Here is a 12,545-nt window from a genome sequence, read left to right on the forward strand (position 1 = left end):
ATGGTATTTGTAGTAAAACTCTGGTTATACAAATTGTAATCAAAATGCAAAAAAAAAAAAAAAAACACGGTTACTACTATACTTTTACCATAGGCCTAATTAAACCATGGTTAATTTTCCTAAGGACAAAACATAGGATTTTACTAAAGATATATTCAAGATGTAGCTATTATTGTAGGCCAACAGTTTTGACATTTAGGCAAGATAAAACAATAGCACATGGTACATTTTTATAAAAAGGTAAATGGAAGTTCAAGAGATAATCTTTAATTATTTTGCGTGGCACCAGCCAGTGGATTATACTTTTTTATTGTCCATGGTTTCAGAATTTGTTGTGGGTTTTTGGGATGGCCTGGATGAGTGTGAGATTTCCCGGCCTGAAATTTTGTCCCAGTCCGCCCCTGTGCATAGACAGCAATACAACTACCACATTCAAGGCCAAGAAAGGTAGAAAGAACATAGTTAAGATAGTCTATGTGGCATCAGTGGTTCAACCTTAATTTTATAAAGCTACGAGAATACTTTTTGTGCACAAAAAGAACAAAAACAACAACTTTATTCAACAGTTTTGTTCGTTTTGTTTTCTTTGCACATCAAAAGTATCTTAATTTGTGTTCCGAAGATGAATTAAGGTCCTACAGATTTGGAATTACATGAGTGTGAGTAATTAAGGTAGCATTTAATGCATTAACTAACATTATTGAACAATGAACAATACATATTTTACAGTATTTATTATCCTTTGTTAATATTATTTAATAAAAACACAACTGTTCATTATTAGCTCATTTTAGCAAAATTGAATTTTGTAAAATTGCTTTCACATATGGTTAAAGTGTACTGCTGAATGTACTGACAAGTATTTAGTAAGCTAAAATATACTTTAATGTTTTTTGTTTTTTTTACATACTTTATACTTTAATTTTATTTTCATGACAAATTTGTGACCCTGGAACACAAAACCAGTCTTAGGTAGCACAGGTATATTTGTAGCAATAGCCAAAAATACATTGTATGGGCTACAATTATTGATTTTTCTTTTTCAAAAAAAAAAAAAAAAAAAATCATTAGGTAGTAAAGATCATGTTCCATGAAGATATTTAGTAAATTGCCTACCGTAAATATATAAAACTTAATTTTTGATTAGTAATATGCATTGCTAAGAACTTCATTTAGACAACTTTAAAGGCGAATTTCTCAATATTTATATTTTCTTTTTTTTTTTTTTTTGCACCCACAGTTTTTCAAATAGTTTCTCAGCCAAATATTGTCCAATCCTAACAAAAGATGATTTCATGACTGGTTTTGTGTTTCAGGGTCACATTTGTCTATCATGTATTTAAATGTTTGTTTGATATGATACACATTTGATATGATGAAGTCATATAAGTACATATGAAATATATTAACTTTCAATGTAATACAGAATAGCACTAAAATTAAAATCACCAATAATGATTTAAAATGTATAACTTTTAATCTGACATTATTACAAAGTGCATGTTTTATACAAACTGTAAAATGTAATAAGTTGACTTTACTTAGAAAAGTGAGGAAACCGATTGCACTAAAAAAAAAAAAAGTGAAATAGGAATAGTATGTTGTACTGACAAATGCTTAATTAGTATAGTTTACTTACACCAAAGTTCTAGTAACTAAAAATAAACTGTAGGGCGTACTTCATTCTTTACTTTAGATTTACTCTTGACTTAGTATTGCTACTCACTGATTCCCAGAGTGCATTGCTGCATGAATACATTTTGCAGTTGCTTTGTTTTACTGTTTTTGTATTTATTTGCCAATTTTATTTGCTGCCTTGTGTCAGTAGTAGCACATAAAAGAGCAAATTAAATTGTTATTGTTACAATTAATAAAAATTAATTGGAAAAATAAATTAAACCAAATTAAAAATAAATGAAACCAAATTGAATTATTACCATTGTTGTGATTTGCGTGCTGAATGTTAAAGTCTGTGTGTGACTCAAGCGTATTACTGGAATATTAAAGGACTGTATCAACCCAATTAAAAACTTCTCAAGGTGTTTATAAAGAACGATAAAATAGTAAAGGATCATTAGTAAACGTGTAAAATTGTCACAGATTGGCCAGGTTCTTCCACCACAATCACAATCACCGGAGTTCTAATCACACACACCTGCACCCAATCAGCCACACCCCATATAAGCACACACCACGCACCTCTCATTGTCCGGACTCGTTCATACGAAGCGGACTCATTGTGCTTCTCTCCTCGAGTTCACTACTGAAAACCTACCTGTTGCTACTTACCTGTTCTGTTCCCATTCCAGTCTGTGCAGATCCATCCAGTGATATCCACGGGGTGTGTGCGTCGTAAGTCTGTCACCTATCCTGGATCTATTCAGCGAAACGTTAATGTTTTTGTCTGCTAACCATTTCTATACCACTTTTGCTGTGTGTTTTGGGTCGTTCTCATGCCGAAATGTCCACTGGTGCCCATGGCCAAGTTTCTCAGCAGACTGCCTGATGTTGTTGTTGAGAATTTTGATGTATTGCTCCTTTTTCATGGTGCCATTTACTGTGATTAGGTTCCCTGGTCCACCGGCTGAAAAACACCCCCAAAACATTAGGTTCCCACCACCATGTTTGACAGTGGGGATGGTGTTCTTAGGGTTGAAGTCTTCTCCTTTTTTAAGACAAATGAAGGCTACATCATTGTGGCCAAACAATTCAAGTTTTGTTTCATCTGACCATAAAACAGAAGACCAGAAGTCTTCTTCTTTGTCCAGATGAGCATTTGCAAAGGCCAAGCGGGCTTTTGTGTGCCTTATCTGGAGAAGTGTTGTCCTCCTTGGTCTGCATCCGTGGAACCCAGTGGTGTGCAGTGTCTGCCTTGAGATGTTGCCACCAGCAGAGCCCAGATTCATCAGGATGAATAATTCTGATTTCATGATGCATTGCTGCATCAGGAAGAAAGTTATAATAAAGTTCCAAGTGCCCAACCAAAGGGGACACTAATCACATTATTTTTTTTTAAATCAACATCAATTTATGAAGTCAGCTTGTGTGATGTTCTGTCAACTAGTTTGAAATTCAAGACGACTTTGGGAAACTAGTGAAAGAAAGATAACCGCAAACATGGAGGAACTGAGTGAAAAGTTTTCTTCTTCTTCTTCTGTTGTTATTCTGCACATTACCAATATATTAGTGCACTGCTGCCTCTCACTGGTTTATTAATGTTGTGGCTACTTGAATATTTTAAGTAAGCGTTACTCTAACCAGTAAGTAAATTGTTTTGCTTGCCTTGAAAGTAGCTATGACTTAATAAAACCTAGTAAGTAAAGCAACTAAGTAAAAATAACTAACTATATTTAAGTAAGGTAAACTATTGGATTTTACAGTGCATAGTCAAAGACGAATTTGTCATGAGATAGTGTTGGCATTTGGATGCAATTTGGATACAATTAAGCACACTTCTTTTTCAGAAAGTTTACTCTGGGATAGCTGGGATAGCACAAAGTATCTTAAAAACTACCATGACTACCATGCTTTTTTGATGAACTTTCATGAATTAATTTACTTCTTTCAACAGCTCTATCAGATCTCATATTTACTTAGGCCGAACTGCACAAACAAGATTGTGAAACATCAAAGGCAGCAAAGGCTACATTATGCTGCCTTCAAAAATCAGCTAAACAAAGGCATCTCAGTAGGCAGGATGTTATGTGAAACATTGAATTCGGATGAGTCTTGATGCATTCCTACCATCGTATACAGCCGGAGAAGGCAGCATTATCCATCTTTCAGACACAGCCTTTGGGTCCAGCATGCATGTATTATGGGAAAGTAATCTTGCACTGGATCTTGTTTTCTTTCATGCAGCTTTTAATAATGTATGTGAAGCAAGTGCGTGTTGTCAAGCAAGCGAAATCCAGCCTCCTTAAATATGTTTGCACAACAGCGAATTACACTTTCTGCCTATTTCTAGTGGAGACCAACATTGCCAATAGTTTTTAAAAGCCTTACCTGCCAAAAAAAGAGATGGATTGCATGGTTCTGTGTTTAATTTAAAAAGTTCATTAAGAAAGTTTGGCTCTTGACCCTGGTGGAGGGTCTGAAGGAGGAATATTTATGCCATTGTCCTCTAAAAGGTCTCGGATTAAAAAACAAAAACACACTTCATCTTGCAAAGGATCATTGCTATTAGTCTATTAAATGGCAATTCGCTAATTAAAGGGACTGTGAGTATAATTACCAAAAAGTGCCTCTAAACCACATTCACACACATAAATGCAGGGATAGACCTGGCAAATGGTAAATGTCTCTTCGGTGGCATATTGTAAAGGCCAAGTTCATTCAGCGTGCAAGGAGAAAACATGCAAATAAGCAGGAAACAATTAAGTGGAAATGTAATTAAATCCATGGTAATGGTTTTATAAGATCTGGCTGGCTAATGTATTGATAGTTCTATTAGCATCTAAGCACCTTCATAACAGTACAGTTAAATATTACACAAAACCAGCTCAGGGCTATACAAATTAAATGAAATTGCACTGAGAAGTGTGTTGTGCTATTCAGTGCTGTAGTTCTTATATGAGCTCAAATGCTGTGATGGTTATCTCAAGTTTTACTTTGTGCAAGATCTGTCTGAAATATTTAACATGAATTAAATTTGTCCACAGTATTTCATTAATTAAGAAAAAATTAGGTCAGACAGGGAGACAGTCTATCCAGTCCCACACAAATATCACTGCCGTCCTCAGTCATAGGACAGGTGTGCAGGTATCACTAAACACCATTCATAGAGCAACATCTGGCCTTGCTATTTAGAAATTAATCCCCGTGTTAGATACGTCTGTGCCTTAACCAGATACATGCATAAGAGGGAGACACAGATGACGTTCACTATGTTTTATTCTCTCACAGCGACTTATTATTCCACAGGCATGCTTGCGTCGTGATTAAATCCTGTCACACACATGCCACCTCTCTTGAACCCTTGAGGATCACATGGAAAATCACGGCTGTTTATATCACAGTACATCCAATCTGAGAGGTCAAAAATCCAAGGAAATAATTCCATTCTTGATTGTTATGCACTGCATTTGAATTTTTATGTTGTTTGGCAAAAACTGAAAATTCTGTCATTAGTTACTTACCATCATGCCATTCCAACCCTGTAAGACAATAAAAAATGCACAATAATGTATACTTAAAATACAGTATAAGGTATCAAAGACTGTGCTATATTCTAAATATAATCCCAGATTAAAACCGTTGTGCATCAGCAGTGTCTACTATACTTATCAAACATGCCTTGTGAAAAAGAAGTGCACTTTATAATACTTTTAGTAGCTGTGCTTATTACGAAAACAATATGCTTTAAAAGAATGCATTTACGTTGCTGGAGAATCTGTGGGAGTCGGAGTGTGCAGCTGTATTTCTGATGAGTTTTGAAGCTCAGACACACTAAACCAACATCAAAGAGCGAGCGACGATGAAAGCCATCTGCCCGGGCCTAGAATTTGTGTTTGAACACAGAAAAGACTACCGCCAATGGTCAACTAGCACATACTGCAACTGTGTGAGAGGAAATACCTCTCCATACCAGCAGGTGGCAGTAGTCTGCATTTTTCATTCAATAAAAAAAAATATATATATATTAAGACTGCAGAGATATAAAAAGCTGCCAGTAGGAGTCTCACTAGTGCCAAAGGTGTTGAAAATATTGTAAAAACTTGGCCGACAGATGGTGCCTGACATTGGCCCGTCCGTCCTATTTTGTTTAAACAACAGATGTGTGACAAAATTACTATGGTTTACTATGACTAGCTATCACCATAGTATGATGCTTGGTTGGAGAAATTAACTAGTAATGTCTCCAGCAAAGCATCACACAGTAATAGTTCAGCAGCGAGTTACGTCATGTACGGGAAACGCACCTCTGCCTGGGTCTAAGGCTATGGTTACACTAGTGCATGATGCTCATCTACTCTGGCGTTTTCAATGCATTTCAGAAATGATCTCCATCCACCATGCCACCATCTCAACAAATTAGAATACGGTTACATGCCAATCAGCTAATCACATCAAAACACCTGCAAAGGTTTCCTGAGCCTTCAAAATGGTCTCTCAGTTTGGTTCACTAGGCTACACAATCATGGGGAAGGGAAGACAATCATTGACACCCTCCACAAACATTCATTGCCAAAGAAGCTGGCTGTTCACAGAGTGCTGTATCCAAGCATGTTAACAGAAAGTTGAGTGGAAGAAAAAGATGCACAACCAACCGAGAGAACCCCACTGCGTAGTTCTAGAAACTGGTGGTTCCTAGTGAACCGATTTCTCCCACAGGATTGTTTTCCTGGTTGCAGTCACACCAGCAGTAGGAACTTTGAAGTGGCCAACAGCAATGGTTATTCACAGCATTTACAAACGTCAACAACCAGTGAATGGAGGACACCGTGATCAGAGCTGTTTTTGTTGTGTGTTGTGGGCTTTGTGAAAATGGAGATGGAATGTAAATGCATAATTAATGCAATTGAAAGAGCATGAAAATCTGACTAAATCTCCTATGACAACTTACAGCATTACATATCATAGAGGCTGAGAAAAGAACACAATGCTGCAGACAACAGGTAGCTAAATGCCATTATTATCACTGTTTTCTATGTTCGTGGAATAAATATTTTTGCATGGCTTTTTAAAAATGCTGAGAAGCTGGTGTTTTATATGTGTTTGGCCAATCAGGCCCATCACTGGGAGTTCATATAGAACTGTTGTAGGCCCTACTCTGAATAGGAGATAATTTAGTCCACCAGAACTAAATACGTACCTAGTTCCTGCGGTGCAAACATGGCAAAAGCGGTAATTTCCGCCAATAGTTCTTAGATTTATGAAAAGGTTTCTCTGGTGCGAAAACCCAGTAAGCTGCATATAATTATAAGCACTGAATGTTATCCATAATGATTGTGCAACTGAGCATTTCACTGGGGCACACTTAAAATTGAAAAAAACAATGGCTACGTATGTGAAGATTCCTTACAGTTTCTACTTATGGGTTTGACACAGCATGAGGGTGAATAAATAATAACAGAGTTGTTGTTGATTTATTAGTATGCACATCAAAAACTTCCACTATGGAAAAGTCTTGCTGTTAGTCACACCACCTACATGCCTGACGAAATCTGAAGTTTATTTCTTCCCAACATTCTCTCTTGGGTTTCCTCCAACACTTGGCTTAGATTTGCTTTTTTCTTTGCTGTTTTCACTTTCTGGTACCCCTCCTGTCTCAGTTATCTTATTCTCTAACTTTGTAGGTGCTGCGAGCTGTAATTTGTTAGATCCTAGCTCTTTTTTTAATAAAGTGAAGAACTATAACAGAGTGCCCCTGCCTTCTAGCCAGATAGTCCCTGGTGATGAATAACTGTTGGCATTCTCATTGCAAGAAATATTGCAATATTGCGGTGAAGCTACATGATTTCCATTCGGTGAGCATGGCATGAGCATGATTAAGGTCTGCGAGAATTTTGGCTCTTGTAAAACAGTTAGGAATGACACCTACCAGAGGCTAGTCCAGGGCAGCTTATTTGATGAAGTTACTGAAAATTACGATCAATAAAACCCACTGTAAGAGGGAAAGAAAACGTAACTATTTGATTTCTAGGTACAAACTAAACAAGTTTAAAAAAAAAAAACTTTCTTTAGCAGTACAAGACTCTACATCCCCTAAGGTAAAGCTATAAAGAAATACATCAGGCTGATGGTATATTTCAGCATTTCTAATATCTGAGAAATTCAATCTGATGTTCAGATAGCATAGGCTACTAGCTTTGCTATGTAAGACATACACCAGAACTCCAAGTTATGAACTGTAACCTCTCAAATCAGAGGTGAGCCTTCAATAAAACAAAGTTTGGTTCAAGCGGGACTTCAAGCGGGAAAAAGCATCATCGAAGACAGTTGATCATGTGGGAATCCTGCACACAGGAATCTAAAATGAAAGTGCACACTACTGGACGTGCTTCATGTCACATCCATGACACGAACTGCAAACACTTTGATAGTGTGTTAAAGTACAATATAACAGCAAGCACTATGATTATCTATCAACATATAGTGGGCTCAGTGACAGGGTCAGATGTTCATGTCAGTGCTAGCCGAAAGCATTTAGGTCTGCTGGGGTGAAATCTCACAGTGAAGAATGATTTGACTGAAGTTCAACGTCAAAAGTAATGTCCAAATGACACTTTACAACCCACACATCAAAGTTTTATAAGTAAAACAAGTGCCTTGCAAAAGTATTCAGACCCCTATTTTATTTTATGTTGCACCCTTAAGGTCATTGCACACTGAGTCTGAAATTTTTGCACGTTAAAAAATAAATACAACCTCATGTTGTGTCAATCACATTTACACACTGCCTCCGAAACTTTCATCTCTCAAAAAAAGTTCAGATCAGGTTCGATTTTCTGCGTTTTCGTATCCGTAGAAAGTTATCCGTATCCATTTTGATAGGAAAGCATGACGAAAATAATAAGAAAAAAAAAAACGCATACAAAAATTTCAGACTCAGTGTGCAATGACCTTTATGCTAAATGCTTAGATCCTTAAAGGGATAGTTCACACAAAAATGAAAATTTGATGATTTTATCTGCTTACCCCCAGGGCATCCAAGATGCAGGTGACTTTGTTTCTTCAGTAGAACACAAATAGAACACAAATGAAGATTTTTAATTCAAACTGTTGAAGTCTGTCAGTCATATAATGGCAGTCAATGGGACCCACGGCTTTGAGAGTCAAAAAAACATACACAGACAAAACCTTAATAAACCATTCGATTTGTGACAATACATTGAGGTCTTAGGACACAAAACAATTGGTCTGTGCAAGAAACTGAGCAGTATTTATATCATTTTTTTACCTCTGATCAACCGCAACTGTCCTGAGCGCGTTCGCAACAGCCGGAGTGTGAGGAAGAGCATGCAACCATAGCTTCAGTTGAGCAGGCTCAAAAGTTGGGAGTCTGTGAAAACTCAACACTCTCGGATGAGTTCGCGCAACAATCAGGCTAAGCACAAGGAATTACCATTTTGAGTAGCCGTCGTACCCACAATCTCTCTGTGACAGATCGCTTCAGACTCCAACGGTTTGAGTTAAAAAAAAATCTTTGTTTGTGTTCTACTGAAGAAACAAAGTTGCCTACATCTTGGATGCCCTGGGAGTAAGCAGATAAACATCAGATTTTCATTTTTGGGTGAACTATCCCTTTAACTTTAACTCGGTATGATGCAACAAGCTTTGCCCATCTATTTTTAGGAGTGCTATCCTTTTGTGTTGGAAAGCAGTTTTTATGTTTCTTCAGAGATGCTTGATATGGTTCAAGGCCAAGACTCTAGGACATTTACAGAGTCCACTCTTGCATTGTGTTGGCTGTGTGCTCAGGGTCATTGTTCTGCTCAAAGGTGAACCTTAAACCCAGTCTGGGGTCCTGAGTTTTCATTAAAAATGTCTCTGTATTTTGCTACATTCAGCTTTTACTTCTATCCTGACCAGTTCCCAAGACCCTGCTGCTAAAAAACGCCCCCGCAGCATGATTTTACCATGACCGCTGGGATGGTTTTGTGCAGGTGATGAGCAGGGACTGGTTTTCTTTAGACATGACGCTTGAAAATGAGTTCCATCAGACCAGAGAATCTTGTTTCTCAGTCCTTTTGGTGCTTTTTTGCAAATTCTTGCATGGTCTTCATGTGGCTTCTGTCTGGCCACTCTAGCATAAAACTCAGATCACTGTTGCAGGGATGGTTGTTATTCTAAAATTTCTCCCACCTCCACACATGATCTCTTAAGCTCATCCAGTGTGACCATCAGGTTCTTGGTCTGCTGCTCTTATCAAGGTCAAGGTTCCTCCTTGATTATTCTGCTTGGCTGGGTAGACAACTCTAGGAAGAGTCCTGGTAGTTCAAAACGTTAGTTCACCCCAAAAGGAAAATTTTCTCACTCTCAAATCACATCATTTTTACAGATTTCAGTTCTTTCTCTTCCATTTCCTGCACTCTAGCTTGATCCCCACCGGAAATCACACTGTCTCACAATTATGGAATTGTAGAACAAAGCTATTGAATAATATAGACTTCCATGGATTTATTTAATCAGTGCCAGACGGAAAAAGAAAGAAAATGAATGATAGAGGGATGAGCAGAGAGAAATACAAATAAACAGTTAGGCCTCTTAGATTTTCAAAATGCTGCAAAACTAAAGAGGATAGAGCACTGGTTGTGTTAAACCTGCGATTATAGAACAGACTGCCTTGGGATATTAGATCTGCTGAATCAGGGTCTTTTTTTTTCAACTCTCATCTAAAGACTTATAGTATTACATTTACTACTATGCTATCTATATTTTATGGAATGTTCCTATTATACATATTTTATGTTTTGTGAAGCACTTTGTGCTATATTGCTTAGAGCTGCTATAAACATAACGGCACCACTGTACAAATCCTAGCAACCAGAACAGCCTAGCAATGGCCAGTCAGAAACAGTCAACTAGCTTTTTTTGCAATCCACTTTGCCCTATGTCAGATTAACCATAATAAGAGTTTTCCTATTATTCGTCCCTAAAGGGAGTCTATGCAATCCCTATGAACCGCACATAAGGACGTGATGAAATTTGGTACACTAACTGGAATTTTAACTAACTGAATACTAATCTGACCAAATGATGTGTCCCTGGGACCAACTCTATAGCACCACAACCTGTTCAAATTTCACTTGTCTTTTAATCATAACTTTTCAACCCTTGCCTTAGAAATTTGTGCAAACATAAATTTATATTCACCTTTTGTTCACTTGATTACTCTTCCCATAATGTCTTACATTAAGACTCCATCTATTACAGTATTCACTAGGGCTGACTAAAGATTTTCTGGTTGACTAGTAGTTGACTATTAGTCGCATGTTTATTAATAAACCATATAAAACCTATGAGCCTTTAACTGCCTGACTCGTCATCTTCACAGTAGTGGAAGTGCGCCTGCATGTTTCATATGGATTACATAATCTGAGAATATGTTTTCTATTTTAATTGGTTCATTTGAAAGTAGACATTTCCCTCTCTCTACACAGAGTTTCGAAGTTTTGCTCTCAAGTTCACAGAGACAGAGACGGCAGAAAGCGCATACTGTTTGCTTTAATGATTTTACAAAAGCGCAACGTTTCGCTGAGTGCACACAAATAAACCTCTTTACAGATTCCAAAGATGAATAACTTATCTGTATGAGCAAAAATGACATATATTTTAAGTGCAAGTGAAGTCAAGAGATTAAAAATGTCTATTTTTGCTCATAATGAAATCAAATCAAATTGATTTTTGCTACTATTTCCAAAAAACACCTTTTTAAAGTCGACCGTATCAGTGTTTGTTGTTTTATGTTAGGTTAGTTCAGCATGCTAAATGGTTAACATGCTAACAATTGCCCATTGTTATTAATGTAGCTTTTCAGCTATCAGGTTAACTGTATTAGCTAAATTAGCCGTTGTTTAGTCTGCCAAGTACTGCTTTTTCATGTTCCTTGTCACATTGAAAGCTCTCCTCAGTGTGAAATGCGTCCTCTACGTAGCACATTTGATTAGTTGTGAGCACCTGATTGAAAGTTTGTGTGTTCAACTTATGTGTGGCACATTTTACAGCCTCTGAATGTTCCCTGTGTCATCTGATGTTCTTACCGTATTTTCTGTGCCCTCGGTGCTTAGTCCCGAAATGCTACTTGCCGCTGTATTTTATTTCCTTCAAAATTTTAGGGCTGTCCAAATCCCTACAATATTAATGCAGTCATAGTTGTGAGACAAAATGTCCAGTGAGGTTATTAAAGTTATGAGCGTGTTTGACTTGCATAATTGTGTATAATCAAAGAGAGCCACTTGAGCGGTCTCTGAACGCCAATGGGAGTCTAATAGAGCATGACAGCTTGATTACAGTGCAGGCAACGGGACATGCTATTATGAATAATGTATCTTAATTATTCCTACTCTTTCTTGAGCTTCCTCCCAGGTGATAACACACACCCAAGCATGCGTTCTTATTTATAGAGTCATTATAGCAGGCATGCCAGAGTTACATTTGCATGTATCAGTATTCATGGAGCTCTATAAATATGACGCCTTTTGTCAGATAACAGCTCTGCATCCAATTTAAGGTGTGCATGCTGGCGTGAAGCAGCGATTTTATGTCCTGCTGTTTTCAAGGGAGCAGTTATGTGCTGCTTTATCAATTAGACTAATGGCTGACCAGAAGAGAGTGTGCATGGATCTATAGGAACATCAATTGTGCATGTGTGTGTGTGTGAGCGAGAGAAAGATGTATCAGGTGGTGTTCAGTATCACTTGTGCCCTGCTGCTGTGGAGACTCTGTCCTGTCCTCAGCTGTCTTTTCTGTCAGCTTGGATTTACATTAGTGAACTGCTATATCACTCCAAGAGCTATGCTGACAGCTGTGTCAGGAGATAATATTTATTTTACTGAACTGCCTCCCTTTCAGCTGCTTTTGTATCCACACCCTCATCTTCT

General features: G+C 37.5%; 1 protein-coding gene across 1 annotated transcript in view; it reads right to left on the reverse strand.

Annotated features, from left to right (window-relative positions):
- LOC141300939 (uncharacterized) overlaps positions 1-9,640 on the reverse strand; it is a 19,187-nt gene extending 9,547 nt beyond the window's left edge. The window contains exon 1 of the mRNA XM_073831246.1: positions 9,582-9,640. Coding sequence (XP_073687347.1) covers positions 9,582-9,640 — 59 coding nt within the window. The remainder of the gene's footprint in view (positions 1-9,581) is intronic.
- Positions 9,641-12,545: the final 2,905 nt, after the last annotated feature.

This window comes from Garra rufa, chromosome 1 (assembly GCF_049309525.1).
Source record: "Garra rufa chromosome 1, GarRuf1.0, whole genome shotgun sequence".
Lineage (NCBI taxonomy): Eukaryota > Metazoa > Chordata > Actinopteri > Cypriniformes > Cyprinidae > Garra > Garra rufa.